The 16,231-nt window shown below is 37.4% G+C and overlaps 1 protein-coding gene across 4 annotated transcripts in view; it reads right to left on the reverse strand.

The window, feature by feature from the left end:
* Positions 1 to 16,231, reverse strand: part of lrch2 (leucine-rich repeats and calponin homology (CH) domain containing 2) — a 154,105-nt gene that overhangs the window by 45,546 nt on the left and 92,328 nt on the right. For 3 of the 4 annotated variants that reach the window (XM_043704469.1, XM_043704471.1, XM_043704472.1), the window contains exons 10-13: positions 12,800 to 12,864; positions 10,891 to 10,998; positions 10,169 to 10,246; positions 3,930 to 3,995 (exon numbers count right to left, since the gene is read on the reverse strand). In XM_043704469.1, the coding sequence (XP_043560404.1) occupies positions 3,930 to 3,995; positions 10,169 to 10,246; positions 10,891 to 10,998; positions 12,800 to 12,864 (317 nt within the window). The remainder of the gene's footprint in view (positions 1 to 3,929; positions 3,996 to 10,168; positions 10,247 to 10,890; positions 10,999 to 12,799; positions 12,865 to 16,231) is intronic. The other variant, XM_043704470.1, reaches the window with a different exon arrangement.

Genomic DNA, 16,231 nt, shown 5'->3' on the forward strand with positions numbered 1-16,231 from the left:
GGGTGGGGGCGTGGGATTGGACCGGGTTGAGAGTAGGGTGCGGGATTGGACCGGGTTGGGGGCAGGGTCTCGCGCGCTGCTGCAGTCTCCTGAATAGGGAGCAGACTTTAAAAACTCCAAGCCCCAGAGGAAAGGCATTTAATTGGTTTTCCCAATAATCAATTATCCGAACATAATAGTGCCTGCCCATCACGTTCAGATAATTGAGTTTCCACTGTAATCATTTTGTGATGTCCCTGACTGCTGAAGTGTTCCCTGATTGGGAGGGAATTTCCCTGGCACCTCCAAATTTTGAAATAGGGTTCACTTGAATGGCAGAACAAGAGTAAACTATCAGTGAACGTGTGAATGGTGACCATAATATTGCCAATATGTCAGTGTTAGTTTCATGTCAATGTTCAGTGATCCCATTTCATCAGGAGCTTTACTTGGAGTTAATACTTTTCATTAAGCGACCAAAATGCCTCCAGAACGTGACAGTTCATTACTTCATAGAGTCTCAAAACTGAATTTTTACATTTGACACATGTAATCCACCATTTGATAAAATCATGGCTTATCTTATTGTGGTCTCCAGTACACCTTATTGCCTGCCAGCTAATTGTGAAGAATCTTTCACAGCCAAAAAATATTCAACAGATCTACCTTCACCACACTCTGGCAAGAGAAATCTATAGTCTCAGGACACTCAAAACTCTGGGGTGGCACAGTGGCTCAGTGATTAGCACTGCTGTCTCACAGCACGAGGCACCAGTTTTCGATTCCTGCTTCAGCTACTATCTGTGTGCAGTTGGCACATTCTCCCCGTGTCTGCGTGGGTTTCCTCTGGGTGCTCCGGTTTCCTCCCAAAATCCAAAAGATGTGCAGGGCACGTGAATTGGCCATGTTAAATTGTCCACAGTGTTAGGTGCATTAGTCAAGGGTAGATGTAGGATAGGGGTATGGGTCTGGGTCTGGGTCTGGGTGGGTTGTTCTTTGGAGAGTCAGTGTGGACTTGTTGGGCTGAAGGGCCTGTTTCCCTACTGTTGGGAATCTAATTTTAAAAAACAAATTTGCATTTGTAGCATCTTAAATGGTAGACCCCTTATTTTTAAGTGTGGCCTCTTGGCTCTGGTGTCACCCACAAGTGGAAACATTATTTCAAAATCCACTTTAAGTCCTCCCAGGATCTTTAATATTGCAACAAATCACTTCCCAATCTCAGAGATATGAATAGAAGGTCAAGGTGTCCAGCTGTTCCTCATTGAATAGCCCGCTCATCTCAGTAATCGGCAAGTGAATTTTCTCTAAACTGTGTATTCTTTCTTAAATAAGGAAAAGAAAATTGTACTTCAGGTATGGCCTCATCACCATCCTATATTTTTGCACTAAAACATCCCCTACTTCATTTTTATTCCATTTCCATTGTAATAACCAACATTCTATTTGACTTGACTTTGGCCCTGCATTTTAATTGTTTTTAAAGTTCTTCTTCTAGGTTATGCAGATCTCGCAGCACCAGTATTTCACTCTTTCCATTTTAATAACATGCTTTTCTTAATTGCCCAAGTGGACAAGTTCACATTTTCCTATATAATACTCCATCTGCCTAACTTTGGTCCACTCAATCTATATTCATTTTTGAACTCTTATTTCATCTTCACAACTTACTTCACTATATATGCTTGTGCCATGAGCAGATTTAGCAGCCATACATGTTGTCCTTTCATCCAAATTACTGATAGATTGTAAATAGTTGAGGTCACACCAAGAGAATGTTTACTAGGTTGATTCCTGCAATGATGGAATTATGTTAGGAGGATTGGTTCAGCAGGTTGGGTCAATGCTCATTGGGGTTTAGAAAAAGGAGTAGTGATCTTACTGCAAAATTAGATCAAGACTTTTCACAGATTTGATGCTAAAGGAATGTTTTCGTTGTGGGCGAATCCAAAACGAAGGAATACAGTAAAAATATCAGGTCTTATTTAAGACAGAGATAAAAAAAGTTTCTTCTCTCAGAGTTGTTAATCTTTGGGATTTGCTTGGAAAGCAGTGAAAGTTAACTTGTGGAATATATTCAAAGGTTGAGTTAGGCAACTTTTTTATGTTCCAGAAAGTCCAGGATATTGGGTATGCAGAAAAGTGGAGTCAAGTCCACAAGTAGATCAGCCATAATTTTACTAAATGGTGGAGCACACTTAATAGGTCAAATGGCCTTTTCTTGATCCTATTTCTTACGAACTATCCTCTCCTCACTATACAGGAATATGGTGCTACAAAAGATTAATAGAAAGCAATTAGGAGCCTAAACCAACTGAGTGTTGCTCTTTTTTATAAGCCAAGGACAGCAAGCACAAATAAAATGATGCCAAAATGTGTTTTTTTTTAATGTTTCCATTGTTAACAGCATATTATGCTATCCATTGTACATTTGTACAATACTGTATATTGGGACATTTATTTTAAATACATTAATATGAGATCTGCAGAGGAAAGAGTGGCAAATGAATTAAAACAAAAGTTTGGTGCAACCGGAGTTAAAAATAAAGTTCATTCATGAACAGATTGATCCTGTACAATGTACTTGTTCCACAGATCTGGGGATACTTCAAAATGCTTGCAAGGAACAGTAATTTGTTTTCCCAGCTTTAATTTAATAATTGTAAAGTAAAGCAAAATCTGTGTTATTAATTACATGAAATTGGACAGAATAATTGGTTTCCTCTTATTGTATTACAAATAATTTAACATTTGCCAGTGTACAAATGCAGTATTGTAAAAGTTGAATAATTTGATAATTGCAATTAAAGTGTCCTAAAATGAACAACAAGTCAGATTGAAATTCAATGAAATTTGGCAAAGGATAAAACACAGTCATGCAACAGTTCTCAAAATACATGAGGCAGCAGTTGCATCCAGTAACGCGCAACCACAGGAAAATATTCCCCCAGGCCTCTCAAATACAATGAGAGGAAATAGTGAGGAGTCACTTGCCAATCACAGGTTGCTTCTCATCCATGTTTTCTGCTAAGAGCCTTACTATTAATCTGTCAGCAGTAAATAAGGAAGAGAGCAAGCCCAAGGTTGGAAGGTGAGTTGCATCAGTCAGTTTAGATTAAAATTACGTGGGTTCAGAAGCTACAATTTTGGGGAAAATATAGTGTATATGACAATAATGAACACTGGCAATGATGAAATTTAATACTGATTAATTTTATTTTGTCACAATTTGGATTTCCACGGTGCCACACCTCAAAGCATCTTGCATGCTATGAATTCTTAAATATGCAGAGCTGTGTTGGAGTCAAACATGTGCAGTTGAGTTATGAAGTTAAGTTCTAAAGAAAAATCATTAGACTTGAAGCATTAACTCTGTTTCTCTCTGCAGGTGCTGTCAGACCTGCGGAGTTTTTCCTGCACTTTGTTTTTATTTTTGATCTCCAGCATTATTCTTTTATTTTAGCTATCATCTCAGTAGTCTGTAGAAAGTATGTTTAGCTTGGTAGCCTTTTCCATATAGCAGAGGTTTTTTTTTAGAAGAGCACTTTCTGCTTGTTGACTTGTGCCAATTAAAAATACAATTGTGTCCAGGAAATTAATACTTGCCTTGTGCAGTGTCGACATTGTTTAATGAACAGTGATGCTTCTTGGATATAATGATAAATTATTCTGATTCTTCTGAGAGTTCAAATCTCATATTCATTAACACAAGCATTTTTACTAAGTAACTGCATTACCTAATGAAAAAGGAATCACTGAAACCAAAAAAAAATCTCCGAAAATCAAACATTAATCCTCAAGAAATCTTGAAAGGAGCCGTTGATAAAGGATTATTTTGAGCTCTCAAATGTAATATAGCCTACTTCTACTTCTGGGTGTAAACACTGAGGTAATGGCAATGTGTATAAGTCCAGAGTAGCTCTCAAAAATCCCAAACTGAAATTTATTACCTCTCAGACTCCAAAGTTTTTTTCTTTCTTTCTCTTGCACTTACTGAACAGGACTGAGCAAAAAGTCTGCAAAAAATAAAAATATGAAAAGTCACAATTGTAACCATTTAAAATGTATAACTTAGTTAAAATACACTGGCACAATTTGAAATTCATTGCCACATTCTTCCTAAAGTCAAGAAACCATCCATTTCCTTTAAGTGGCCATGAACAATGTCATAACAGACAGTTTTTAAATAAAAAGGATTGCTTTGAAGGATCTATCCCATATTATTTAACGGGATGTGGGATAATCATTGCTTACCAACCACAAACATTTATAAGTATCTGTGAAGCTGCTCAGGTCCTGCTTTCATTCTCAAATCTTCAATTACTTGTCAGTATGTTTTAGTAGTTTATCAGCTGTATTTCTGTGAACTCGTTGTTGAAACAGAAAAATAAATGGGGTCATTTAATCACTTTACGATTGTGAATAGAATGGTGCATGTCAACAACATTTGGAAAATACCAATGTTATTGCTGGCAGTCAGCATAAAACCACATGCCTCCACTCACATTGAATGAAAATCCTAAATAATCCAAGTGCCTCAAGCTATTGAATCAGAATTTTACATGGAACAAAAGTCAGTTCAGGCTCTAAGTTTTCTTGCTGAGCTGAAATGTTTCTTTTCAGACGTTTCGTCACCATGCAAGGTACCATCATCAGTGAGCCTCCAGTGAAGCGCTGGGGTTATGTCCCACATTCTATTTATGTGTCTTGATTCCTTAAGGTGGGTGATATCACTTGCAGTTCTTTCTCTCACAGGTTGGTAAATGTAGTCCAAATCGATGTGTTTATTGATGGAGTTCGGGTATGATTGCCAGGCCTCTGGGAATTCCAGTGCATGTCTATTTAGCCTGCCTCAGGATGGATCTGTTGTCCCACTTGAAGTGATGTCCTTCCTCGTCTGTATATAAGGATACTAGTGATAGCGGGTCATATCTTTTTGTGTCTAGTTGGTGTTCATGTAGCCTGGTGGCTAGTTTTTATCCTGTCTGCCCGATGTAGTGTTTGCTACAGTCCTTGCATGGTATTTTGTAAATGACATTTGTTTTGCTGGTTGTTTGTATAGGCTCCTTTAGGTTCATCAGCTGCTGTTTAAGCATTGTGATAGGTTTGTGGGCTACCATGATGCCAAGGGGTCGGAGTAGTTTGGAAGTCATTTCAGAAATGTCTTTGATGTACGTCCATGTGCCTTGAGTTTCTGGGCACATTGTGTCTGTTTGTTTGTTGTTTCGGAATCAGTGGACTATGTTTATTGGGTATCCATTCTTTTGAATATACTGTATAGGTATTTTTCTTCTGCTGCTCATAGTTCCTAGGTGCTACAGTATGTTGTGGCCCATTTAAACAATGTCGGGGTGATTGCTCCTGTAGCTAAGTATCTGGTCTGTGTGTGTGTTACTTTCCTATAGACACAGGTCTGAAGTTCTCCGGGCTTCAGAACTTCTCCGAAGGACATCACTTCAGCTGGGACAATATATCCATCCTGGGACAAACTGAACAGAGCATGCACTGGAATTCCTACAAGCCTGGCATTCAAACCAAACTCCATCAATAAACACATCAATTTGGGCCCCATTTACCAACCTCAGAGAAAGAGCTGGAAATGATATCACACACCTTAAGAAACCAAGACACATACATAGAAAGTGGGATAGAATACCAGCATTTCAGCGGAGGCTCACTGATGTTACCTAACATGGTGGCGAAATGCCTGAAAAGAAACCTTCCAGCTCAGCAAGCAAACTTACACCTGAACCTCAAGCTGAGCTACAAATCTTCTCAAAAATCGCAAATAATACTCAGCTTTGTGCTGAAATGTAATCCTACATTTGACCTAAAAAGCAAACCTATACTAAATTTTATCTCAATGCACAAGTATTGTATTTTTTAAAATTATCAAAACATAGGTATTAAATAACTGTCAACCAAGTAACCAAATTATATTTGTATAGTGCTTTCACAAAATGAAACATTCCATGGTGCTTCACAGGAGCATTATAAAACAAAATATGACAACAACCAATGGAAGGAGACTAGGTAAATGATCAAAGACCATATCAATAAAGAAATTAAAGAATGTTTGAAAGAAGGAAAGTGAGGGAGAAATGTGACTGATGTAGTGAAGTGAATTTCAGAGCTTAGAATCTGAGCATCTAAAGACAGGGTCATCAATGGTACTGCAACTAAAACCGGGAATTCACAGATGCCATACAAGATAGAAGGAACATCCCAGAAGCAATATGTCGTATATGGCAAGGAGGGATAAACTCAGTAAAACCATAATCACTACTAAGGTAGTGAGTAAACTGTTGGAGTGACTGGGTCCTGATGGACCGCATCCTCAATCTTAAAAGAAGTGGCTAAAGAAACAGTTGATTTTAAAGTTGATTTATTTTAGAGTTTTTCAAAACTTTCTTGACTCAGGGACAGTCCCATGAGATAGCAAATGCACCTGTTTTATTCAAAATGGGAGGGTCACAGACAGCAGGAAACTACAGGTCAGTTAGCTTACTTCCATCATAGAGAAAATATAGAAACTATTAATAAAAATGTTATAGCAAAACCCTGAGATGAACTCAAGGTAATCAGGCAGAGTCAACCTTTTTTCTGTTAAAGGGAGATCATTTTTGATCAGTCTATCAGTGTTCTTTAGAGGTAGCATATACCACGGATAAAGGGGCACTTTATGGATGCACTATGCTTAGATATCCAGGTAGTATATGATCAGATTCCAAAACAAAGGTTATTGTGGAAAATAAAAGCTCATGGCATGTTGGCACAGACAGAAGATTGGCTGGCTTCCAGAAAGCAGAGAGTAGGTGCAAAGGGCTTGTTCTAGGTTGGCAAATTTCAAAAAAGTGGTATGGCCATTGTTGGGATCTCTACAGTTTAATTTATATAAACATGAAGGGAATGAAGGTATGTTCCTGAATTTGCTGATGACGTAAAAGGTATGGAGGAAAGTAAGTTCAGAGGATGTACAGACTTTAAACTGTATTTCTCTTCATGCACTGCCACACCCGCTGATTCTCTCCAGCATTTCCATTTTTTGTTACAAAATGGTACAAATAGGTTAACTGAGTGTGCAATGATGTTGCAAACAGGGTGTGATATGGTAAGATGTTAAACTGTTCTATTTGGCATGAAGATGCTTTTTAAAAAGCATGCAATCTAAATGGTGGGAGATTGCAGAACTCTGAGGTGCAGAAGAATCTGGACCTTGCTAAAGGTTAGTACGCTGTACTACAGGTAACTAGGAAAACAAATAGAATATTATCATTTATCACATAGGCAAGTGAATACTGAAATAGGGAAGTTATGCTTCAGTTGGATGGATTTCTAACAATAAAATCCTGGTGATCAACCTTGGTTAGGAGATAATACAGTGGGCAACAGTTATACAGCTGAAATTTACTTAGATTTTCAAAAGTTCTTCGACAATGTTGCCCATAATAAATTATAAGGATCATGCTGCATAACGCATTGTTGGCTCATTTCAATTTAGAATACAGAGATGGAATGAAGGTGGCAGACTGACAGAAGGTGGGAAATGCTACTCCATCAGGATCAGTGCTAGGACCATTACTATTCACAATTTGAACATTTAAATCCAAGAAACACAATTTCTAAATTTATAAGTGATAAGACTGGGTGCATAATCAAGAGAAAGTAAATTCCAGAGGAAGTTTCTCAGAATGATCCAGGAAATGAAGGGCTTCTCAAAAGGAGAAACCCTGGGTCTGGTCTCGATGGAATTTAGAAAGATGACATTGAAACTTACAGAATACTGAGAGGCCTGGATAGAGTCGACTAGAAGATATTTCCAATAGTAGGAGACTAGCTCCAAAAGGCACTGGTTCAGAGTAAAGGGAAGACACTTTAGAAATGAGATGAGGAGAATTTCTTCAGCTGGAGGGTGGATAATCTGTGAAACTCATTGCTGCAGAAGTTTGTGGAGGCCAAGTCATTGAGTGTACTTAAGATGGAGATAAGGGGATCAAGGCTTAAAGGGAGAAGGCAGGAGAATGAGGTTGAGAAATACATCAGCTAAAAATAAATGGTGGAGCAGACTCAATGTGCTGAATGGCCCAATTCTGCTCTGATATCTTATGATCGAAGTTACAAAATAACGATAACAAACTTGCAGAATGTGAAAACATTAGACAAATGAATTCAGCACAGATGTGTAGTGGTGTACTTCTGTACGAACAGGAAGTCCCTTATTACATGGAAAGAGCAGGCCTGTTGGAAGAGGAATAAAGAAATCTCAAAGTACAGAGGTATCAATCACTAAAAGTTGTGCCCCATGTTTGCAAAGACATTTTAAAAATATAAACCAAGCACTGGGCTTTATTTCCACAGAGACAGAATTGAAAATGAGTAAGTTATGCTAAATCTTTAAAAAACATTACTAAAGCAACATGTAGAATACTGCATGTAGGTGGCTATATCAATAAAAGGATACATAAACATTGGAGAGGTCCAGAGAAGATCGAGAGGAATGGTATTACAAACATACAGCAAAGCATATCACAAAACAATCAATCAACAGGGTGGGTTCTCTTTTCTGAAGAGAAAGCTGAAGAGTGACACAAGAAAAGATATTTAAGGATACAAAAGATTCTGATAAGTGTGAAGAGATAATTTTCCATCTTGTGGAAAATAGCATAACTGAAGGCATCAATATAAGGTACTCAAGAAATCTAATAGGAAATGCTGAAGTAACATTTTTACACAAAGAGCAGTGAGAAAACAGAACTCATTACCATTAGTAGTTTAAGCAAATTGTGTAAATAGGGTGAGCTGGCAAGTATGAGTGGGAAAGGAATAGATTGATGCAATGGTGCTTTGAGAAAAGGAGAGAAGAGAGGAGGCTTGGACAGAGCATAAACAGCAGTATGGACTAGCTGGGTCAAATAATCTGACTGGGATGTACTGCACAGAAACAAAGTCATGAAAAGAAAAGATGGTTAAAATGTTACACCTGAATCAAACAGAAAGAACAAATGTAAAGCATTTTACTTCAAGAATTACAATCACAGCTGGCTGACACAAACTTGAACTGCATCAGTAAGGAAGCAGGTCCCACAGTAAATTTATAGAAAGGAACTGAAACACTAAAACAGGTACTAGAATACAGTAAAGGTTAATACATTCTAGTTCTTATACTGCATGCAGAATAATATACCAGCTGATTTAGTTCTTATACTGCATGCAGAATAATATACCAGCTGATTTAAAAGTCCCAGGAAATTGACAGTATGGGTTCTTTATCTTCAGAAGCCTCATTCAAATATATCATCTCTGTAGACAGAATCCCTAAAATCACACTTTTTACATCAACTTGGAACATATAGCTTTAACTACAATATATAATCTACTTAACCAAATCAACAGAAATGAAACAATATGGAAAGTGCAAGTAGTAACAAAAACACAATAGACACTGCTTATTATCAATGAGAGATTTTCGGGATTCTGATAGTATTAGTGAGCTACTGTTTATGTGATGCAGACTCTAGTTTTCGTTTTAAGCTACAGCTGGCCTAATTAGGTGCAACAAATAAATACCATGACCTGTGCTTAGAGCGTCCCAATGAAAACACTGGATGGTTCAACATTCCTACGGTTAAATTAGAGCTTAACACACTAAAATACACTTCAGCATCAGCCTAAGTAAGATCTATAAGACTGGGAGAAAAAAAAACTTTAGTGAAATAGGTGTCAATGGAGATAAAATGAACTCTAATCTCCAATCTTCACTAATAGTAGTAGTAGCTAACTACATATGCAAACCTAGAAGGCACAGCACATCAGATTTCAAAAGATTTGAAATCTTAAAATGCGAGGTATTGAATGACAAATCTGCACGAGAAGGTGCCATCAGATGATACCATACCTTATCATACTATTATTTGTCCAGGATGCATTATTTATTCCCTTTATTTTTGTTGACTATATACAATTTTAGTAGGTAAGTAGCATTAATGGAACAAGATCAAAACACAAAATCCATAATGGCAATCCTAAGAAAACTTCGTGTGGCACTTTCCAAAGATGAGAGATCCTGGGCACAATTTCATATTAACATTACGTGTGCCAGCTGAATATAACTGTTTTAACACTTGCTTTGAAATTTTGCACAGTGGTACAAAAAAGCCACTTCCATTATTTTGTTGCTCTATAAATGTACCTTGATCCTGGTCCTGCTGCCTTTCTTCTCTGGACAAAGTTTTCATTGAATGTTGCTTTAAATGTTAATGGTCTCCGTCTGTACTCAAACATCATGAGCATCAACCATCCCAGTGAGAAACATCCCAGTGTGAAACAAGGAAGTAAAAGGTATTGGGAAAGCATATGGAAGTTATTAGTAATAATATGCAAAAGGAAATCAAGTCTTGGTATTTGATATTCTAAAAACAAAACTGCCACATTTGGCGATATATGAAAGAAGAACACAAAAGGATTAGAAAGAAAGATTAAAAGAAGAATTTAAAAGAAGCAGAAACATGCAAGAGAGAAAGACAAGATTATTTAATCTCATGGTCCCAATCTACAGATTTACAAAATGTTATTTTCAGGATACCATCTAAATGAAACTATAATATTTAAAACTGCACCTCACTGCCTTTACAATATTACCTTTGAAAAACTGCATACAGTAAAAATGTAATGCCTTCTACAAAATCTTTTATATAGTCTACTGCTGACAACTTGAAGATACCACATCATAGTGACTTGAGTTAGGTATTGTAATTAAGTGGGAATTACTCAATTATCAAGTAATTTGCATCAGGCCACTTCAAATTCAAAGTAGACAGTATATTTTAATTAGTCGTAATGGTGACATAAATCATGTTACTGCATCTAAATAGTTATAATTTAAAAATTGAGAAGAATAAAGATTAATTCTACCTGTTTTGTGGCTCTTGCTGCAATAATTGAGCAGCTATTTTACGCAAATCAGTCACTTCCTTCAACTCATCCTCATCTCGAATCATTGTCTGCAAATCCCTTGAAGGCCTGCAATTTCATAATAAAGTAATGTTACTTTGAGGAAACATCTACAGAAAACACATTTTTTGAAAACAACATGACCTTGAGCAATAAAGTGACATGTCCTTAATTTTATCTACTCCACAATTTAACAGTAATACTTGAATTCATCAGAAATGCTTTTTTTCTTGGAAGTCATTTTTATTGATGTTAAGGGAACTTAGCTGGATTATGAAACTTCCACTGAAGTCAAACAAATAGTAAACGTCTAAAAGTCTTAGTTTTATTTTTAAATGGAGACAGATGGGTCTTGTAACATTCAGGGCAATACATTTTACAGAAACCACCATAAAAAGTGCATTTTCTGAGAATCCATCCAACTGGAGCATACAGGAACTTCCGCAAGATTCCAAACAAGCATAATAGAAGTTGGAATGCTGGTGGAATTATTTTAAGAAAACAGTAATGTGGAGATATAACAATTGTAGCAATTCACTGGATGCCTATGAAAATAAATTTTGCTGCAAGTGTTTTCCCCCATTACAACATTTCTTTCAAGGCTGAAATATTTGATGCACTGTAAAACATTTTTGGGTGGTCCAACAACAGACAAAATGCTCCAATTAACCGTTTCTTATACTGGGATTAGCATGGATATTTGAACACAGACATTTCAGGAACAGCTAGAATTTTTGGCTTTTACCAACAAATGTGAAGGCTGGCTGGACAGATCAGGCTTGTAACCACTGGAATTTAGAAAAGAAAGCAGCAGCATGACTGTGACACAAGATCCTCAGGGATCTGAAAAGGGTGCATAAGCAAAGAATATTTCTTCTTGTGGGAGAATCCAGAACTGACGGTCACTGTTTCAAAGTCAGGGGTCACACATTTAAGGCAGACATATGGAGAACATTTTTCTTAGAGAGGGCCAGGAGTCAAAGAGTGGCAGCTGAGACAGAGTTCAATAGACTTTTGATAAGAAAAAAGGAAAAAAGGTTATTGAGGGACAAGCAAGAATGCGATGCAATCAGCCATACGTTTGACAGGCCAAGTGGCTTACTCCTATGCCTAAATATTGTATTGTCACATATCCCAATGGCTTTGCAAAACGAGAAATGATCAAAAATAAAAGGTGATTAGTGGTCAGGAACCTTTCTAGAACTTGGGAAATTCCACATTATCTCAACTTCTTGGTCAATTTGTCTGAAATTTTAAAAAAAGGGCACTTCTTCTGGCAAACATTAAATATACTCAATGATTGTAATGTTTGCCATTTTATACAAAGTGAATCTTTTAAAGTATAATATGCGGTTAAAACTACTTACAGACAAGAACAAATGTGCGTTGACATTTAATTTTTCAAAACAATAAAGCAAATGAGTATTAAATTGATTAGAAAATGCATTTTTTTCCTCAAGACGTCCTTTCATAGGTAAAAGAGCAGTGTTAACATTCAGTGTGCACCAGAGTTTTCAAAGAACAATTCACATCTCATCAATTTTTGTCCCAAGTTTCTCCTTCAAGTTTAACCAAAGCTAATGTGCTTCAATTACTCTGTCATGAAATCCTAAGCAGTTATTGAGTAATAAAGCTTTACATGTCATCTGTTTCTTTTACCAAGCACATCAGCAACTACATTTAAATTGCAAAGCCCTCATCTACTTTCTTAATTACTTCATTTAAAAAAAACAAAATCTCCTAAAAGTCTGTTTCAAGTATTTAATTAATTGAAATACAGTAACTATTTTCCAGGTTTGAAGTAGATAATGACTTCAAGCTTGGATATCTCTCGTTATTTTTGCAGTTTTAAGTAAATGCATGCTCATACCGTGGTTCATCTCCCCAGTTATTATCTTTTGCAAGCTGTGATTTTTCAGGCAACTTTCCTCGTTCCTGAAACAGAACACATTACTGAAATCAGTCATCACTGCCACCCAAGCTATATTTTATAAGGACATTAAGTATGAAACCTTGTGAAATCATCACTCACCAAATATTTTCAGGTTACTACGTGACCACAACACACCTTTGAAATTTCAATATACAACTTGAATTCAAATTCACAGGTTATATTTTCAGTTAAACTAACCTAAGAAATTTTAAGAAAAAAACTATGTAAACAATAAACAGATCTCAAAACCCTTCAACCGCAGAGGCTTCCAACTATTTCTCTATTTTCAGGGTCAACATAATAAACATATTCCTAATTATCAAACTGCAGAATGCCTACTCATGTTAGAAATACGACTTTGAATATGAAAGGGAATGTCTCGAAATTCAGGAAGAGCTTCAGCTGTCCAATGATGTGTCCCATATGCATTACCTGCCCCTCAGCAGGAATACCCGATCCAGCTGTTATAAATGAAAGAAAAAGGTGAGACTATTTTTAAACAGAAGCAAACTATGCCTGAAAAGTTATTCTTTGAAGGACGCTGATAAAGGAAATAAGATTCATGTGAGGTGCTACATTGGAAGCTGTTGATAAAATCAAGACAACTTGTATTAAATGAATGCTGCAAAATAAATTTGAAGCTCTTTAAAAAATAGGTTGAAGGATGTTTTTCAGATTGGACAGAAATAAATAGTGGTGTTCTTCAATGGCGAGTGGTGGGATCAAGTGCATTTAATATTAAAAACAATTTGATATCAGATAGCCAAATTTAAGCATTTTCAAATCACTCTAAATAGGAAGCAGGATTAACTGAAGTGGCACACTAGTGGCTTTAGAGGAGAATCACAGGTTAGGAAATTGAGCCAAGTTTTAAAGTTATAGTTCAATGGTGAAAGGGAAGCACTACATTTTGAATAAGGAAACATTAAATTGTAGAAAAGGGTTAGAAACAGCAATGTTGAGAATCATAGGTGATCACATTTAAGGTGTAACATTTTGGTAAGACAAACCAAGACAGGACTTACACTGTTAATGGTAGGGCTCTGGGAAGTGTTGTCAAGCAAAGATATCTCAGGATTTAGGTACATATCCCCTTGAAAGTGGAGTCACAGGTAGGCAGGGTAGTGGAGGCAGCATTTGGCATGCTTGCTTCAATCGGTCAAAGCATTAAGTATACGAGTTGGGGTGTCATGTTGAGGCTGCACAGGTTTTTGGTGAGAACACTTTTGGACTACTGCAGTTTTAGTCGTCCTGCTATAGAAAGTGCATTTTTAGATTGGAAAGAGTGCAGAAAAGATTTACAAGGATGTCACTGGGACTACAGGTTCAGTTATAAGGAGAAGCTGAATAGGCTGAGAAATTTTCCTACTGGAGTGTAGGTGGTTTGAGGGGTGACCTTATAGAGGTTTATAAAATCATGAGGGGCATAAATAAGGTGAATCGCAAAGCTCTTTTCCTAGGGTAGAGAAATTCAAAATGAGAGGGCATAGTTTTAATATTAGAAGGAAAAGATTTAAAAGGGACCTGAAGGGCAACCTTTTCACAGAGGGTTGTGCGCATATGAGATGAACTGCCAGAGAAAGTGGTAATTGTGGATATAGTTGCAACATTTAAAAGACATTTGGACAGGTACATGAAAAACAAAGATTTTTAAAGATATGAGCCAAACACAGGCATATGGGTCATTTAGTTTGGGAAACTTGGTCTGCATGAACAAATTGGACCAAAGGGTCTATTTCAGTGCTGTATGACTCTCTAAATATTTGCAAGTTAAAGTTAATAAAGTTAATTAAAGTTAAGTAAATGTGGAAATGTACATGTGAAACCTCAGGAGATGCGCAAAGTGTACAATGAATATTTCTCCTCTGTGTTTACCGTGGACAAAGACAAGATGACTTTGAAACTTGGACAAGTTAGTGGTGATATCTTGGGAACAGTCCATATCACAGTAGAAGTGGTGTTGGACATATCAGAATGTTTGAAGGTGGATAAATCTCCTGGTCCTGACCATATAAATCAAAGAACTCTGCACAAGGCTAGAGAAGAAATTGCAGGGGCCCTGGCTGATGTATTTGCATCATCGATAGCCATGGATGAGGGCTTGGAAAACTGGAGGGTAGCAAATGTTGTGCCCTTATTCAAGGAGTGCTACAAAGAAAAACATGGCAACTATAGACCTGTGGTAGGTAAATTACTTGAGAAGATTCTGGGGGATAAGATATACATGCATTTTAGAAAGACAGGGTTTGATTAGAAGTGGTCAGCATGGTTTTGTGTGTGGGAGATCATGCCTCACAAATTTGTTAAGAGTTCTTTCATGAAATGACCAGGAAGGTTAATGAGGGCAGGGCAGTAGACGTGGTCTATATGAATTTTAGTAAGGCCTTTGATAAGGTTCCACGTGATAAGGTGCTCTGGAAGATTAGATCGCAAGGAATCTAGGAGGACCGGACAAATTGGATACACCATAAGCTTGATGGCAGAATGCCTGTCAGACTGGAGGCCAGTGACTGGGCGGTCATTGCAGGGTCCACTGTTATTTGTTATCTAGAACAATTATTTGGATGAGAACGTACAATGCGTATTAGTAATTTTGCAGAGGACACTACAATAGGTGGTATGTGGACAGTGGGGAAGATTATCAGAAATTGCAGCTGAACCTTGATCAGCTGGGGAAGTGGGCTGAGAAATGGCAAATCGTGTTTAATATAGATAAGTGCAAGGTCCTGCATTTTGGAAAGTCAAATCAAGGTAGGAGTTTCGTGGTGAATAGTAGGGCCTTAAGGAGTGTAGTGGAACAAAGGGACCTTGGACTTCAGGTACACAGCTCTGAAAGTGGAATCATAGGTAGAAAGGGCAGTGAAGGAGGAATTTGGCACACCAGCCTTCATCAGTCAGGGCACTGAGTACAGGAGTTGTGAAGTTATGTTGCAGTTGTACAGGATGTTGGCGAGGCCGCACTTGGGAGTACAGTATTGAGTTTTGGTCACCTTGCTATAGGAAGGATGTCATTAAACTAGAAAGGGTGCAGAAGAAATTTACATGGGTGTTGCCAGTCTGAGTTACAGAGAGAGGTTGGACAAGCTAGGACCTTTTCCTTTAAAGCGTAGGCAACTGAGGGGGATCTTGTAGAAGTGTATAAAATCATGAGAGACATGGATAGGGTGAACGCACTCAGTCTTTTTCCAAGGATTGAGGAATCGGGAACTAGAGGGCATCAGTTTAAGATTGGGGGAAAAGAATAAATGGAACCTGAGGGGCAATCATTTTTACACAGTGGGTGGTGCACATGTGGAAAACAGGAAGTGGTTGACGCGGATACATTAACAACATTTAAAAGGCATTTAGACAAATACATAGATAGGAAAG

This window comes from Chiloscyllium plagiosum, chromosome 15, assembly GCF_004010195.1.
Source record: "Chiloscyllium plagiosum isolate BGI_BamShark_2017 chromosome 15, ASM401019v2, whole genome shotgun sequence".
NCBI lineage: Eukaryota > Metazoa > Chordata > Chondrichthyes > Orectolobiformes > Hemiscylliidae > Chiloscyllium > Chiloscyllium plagiosum.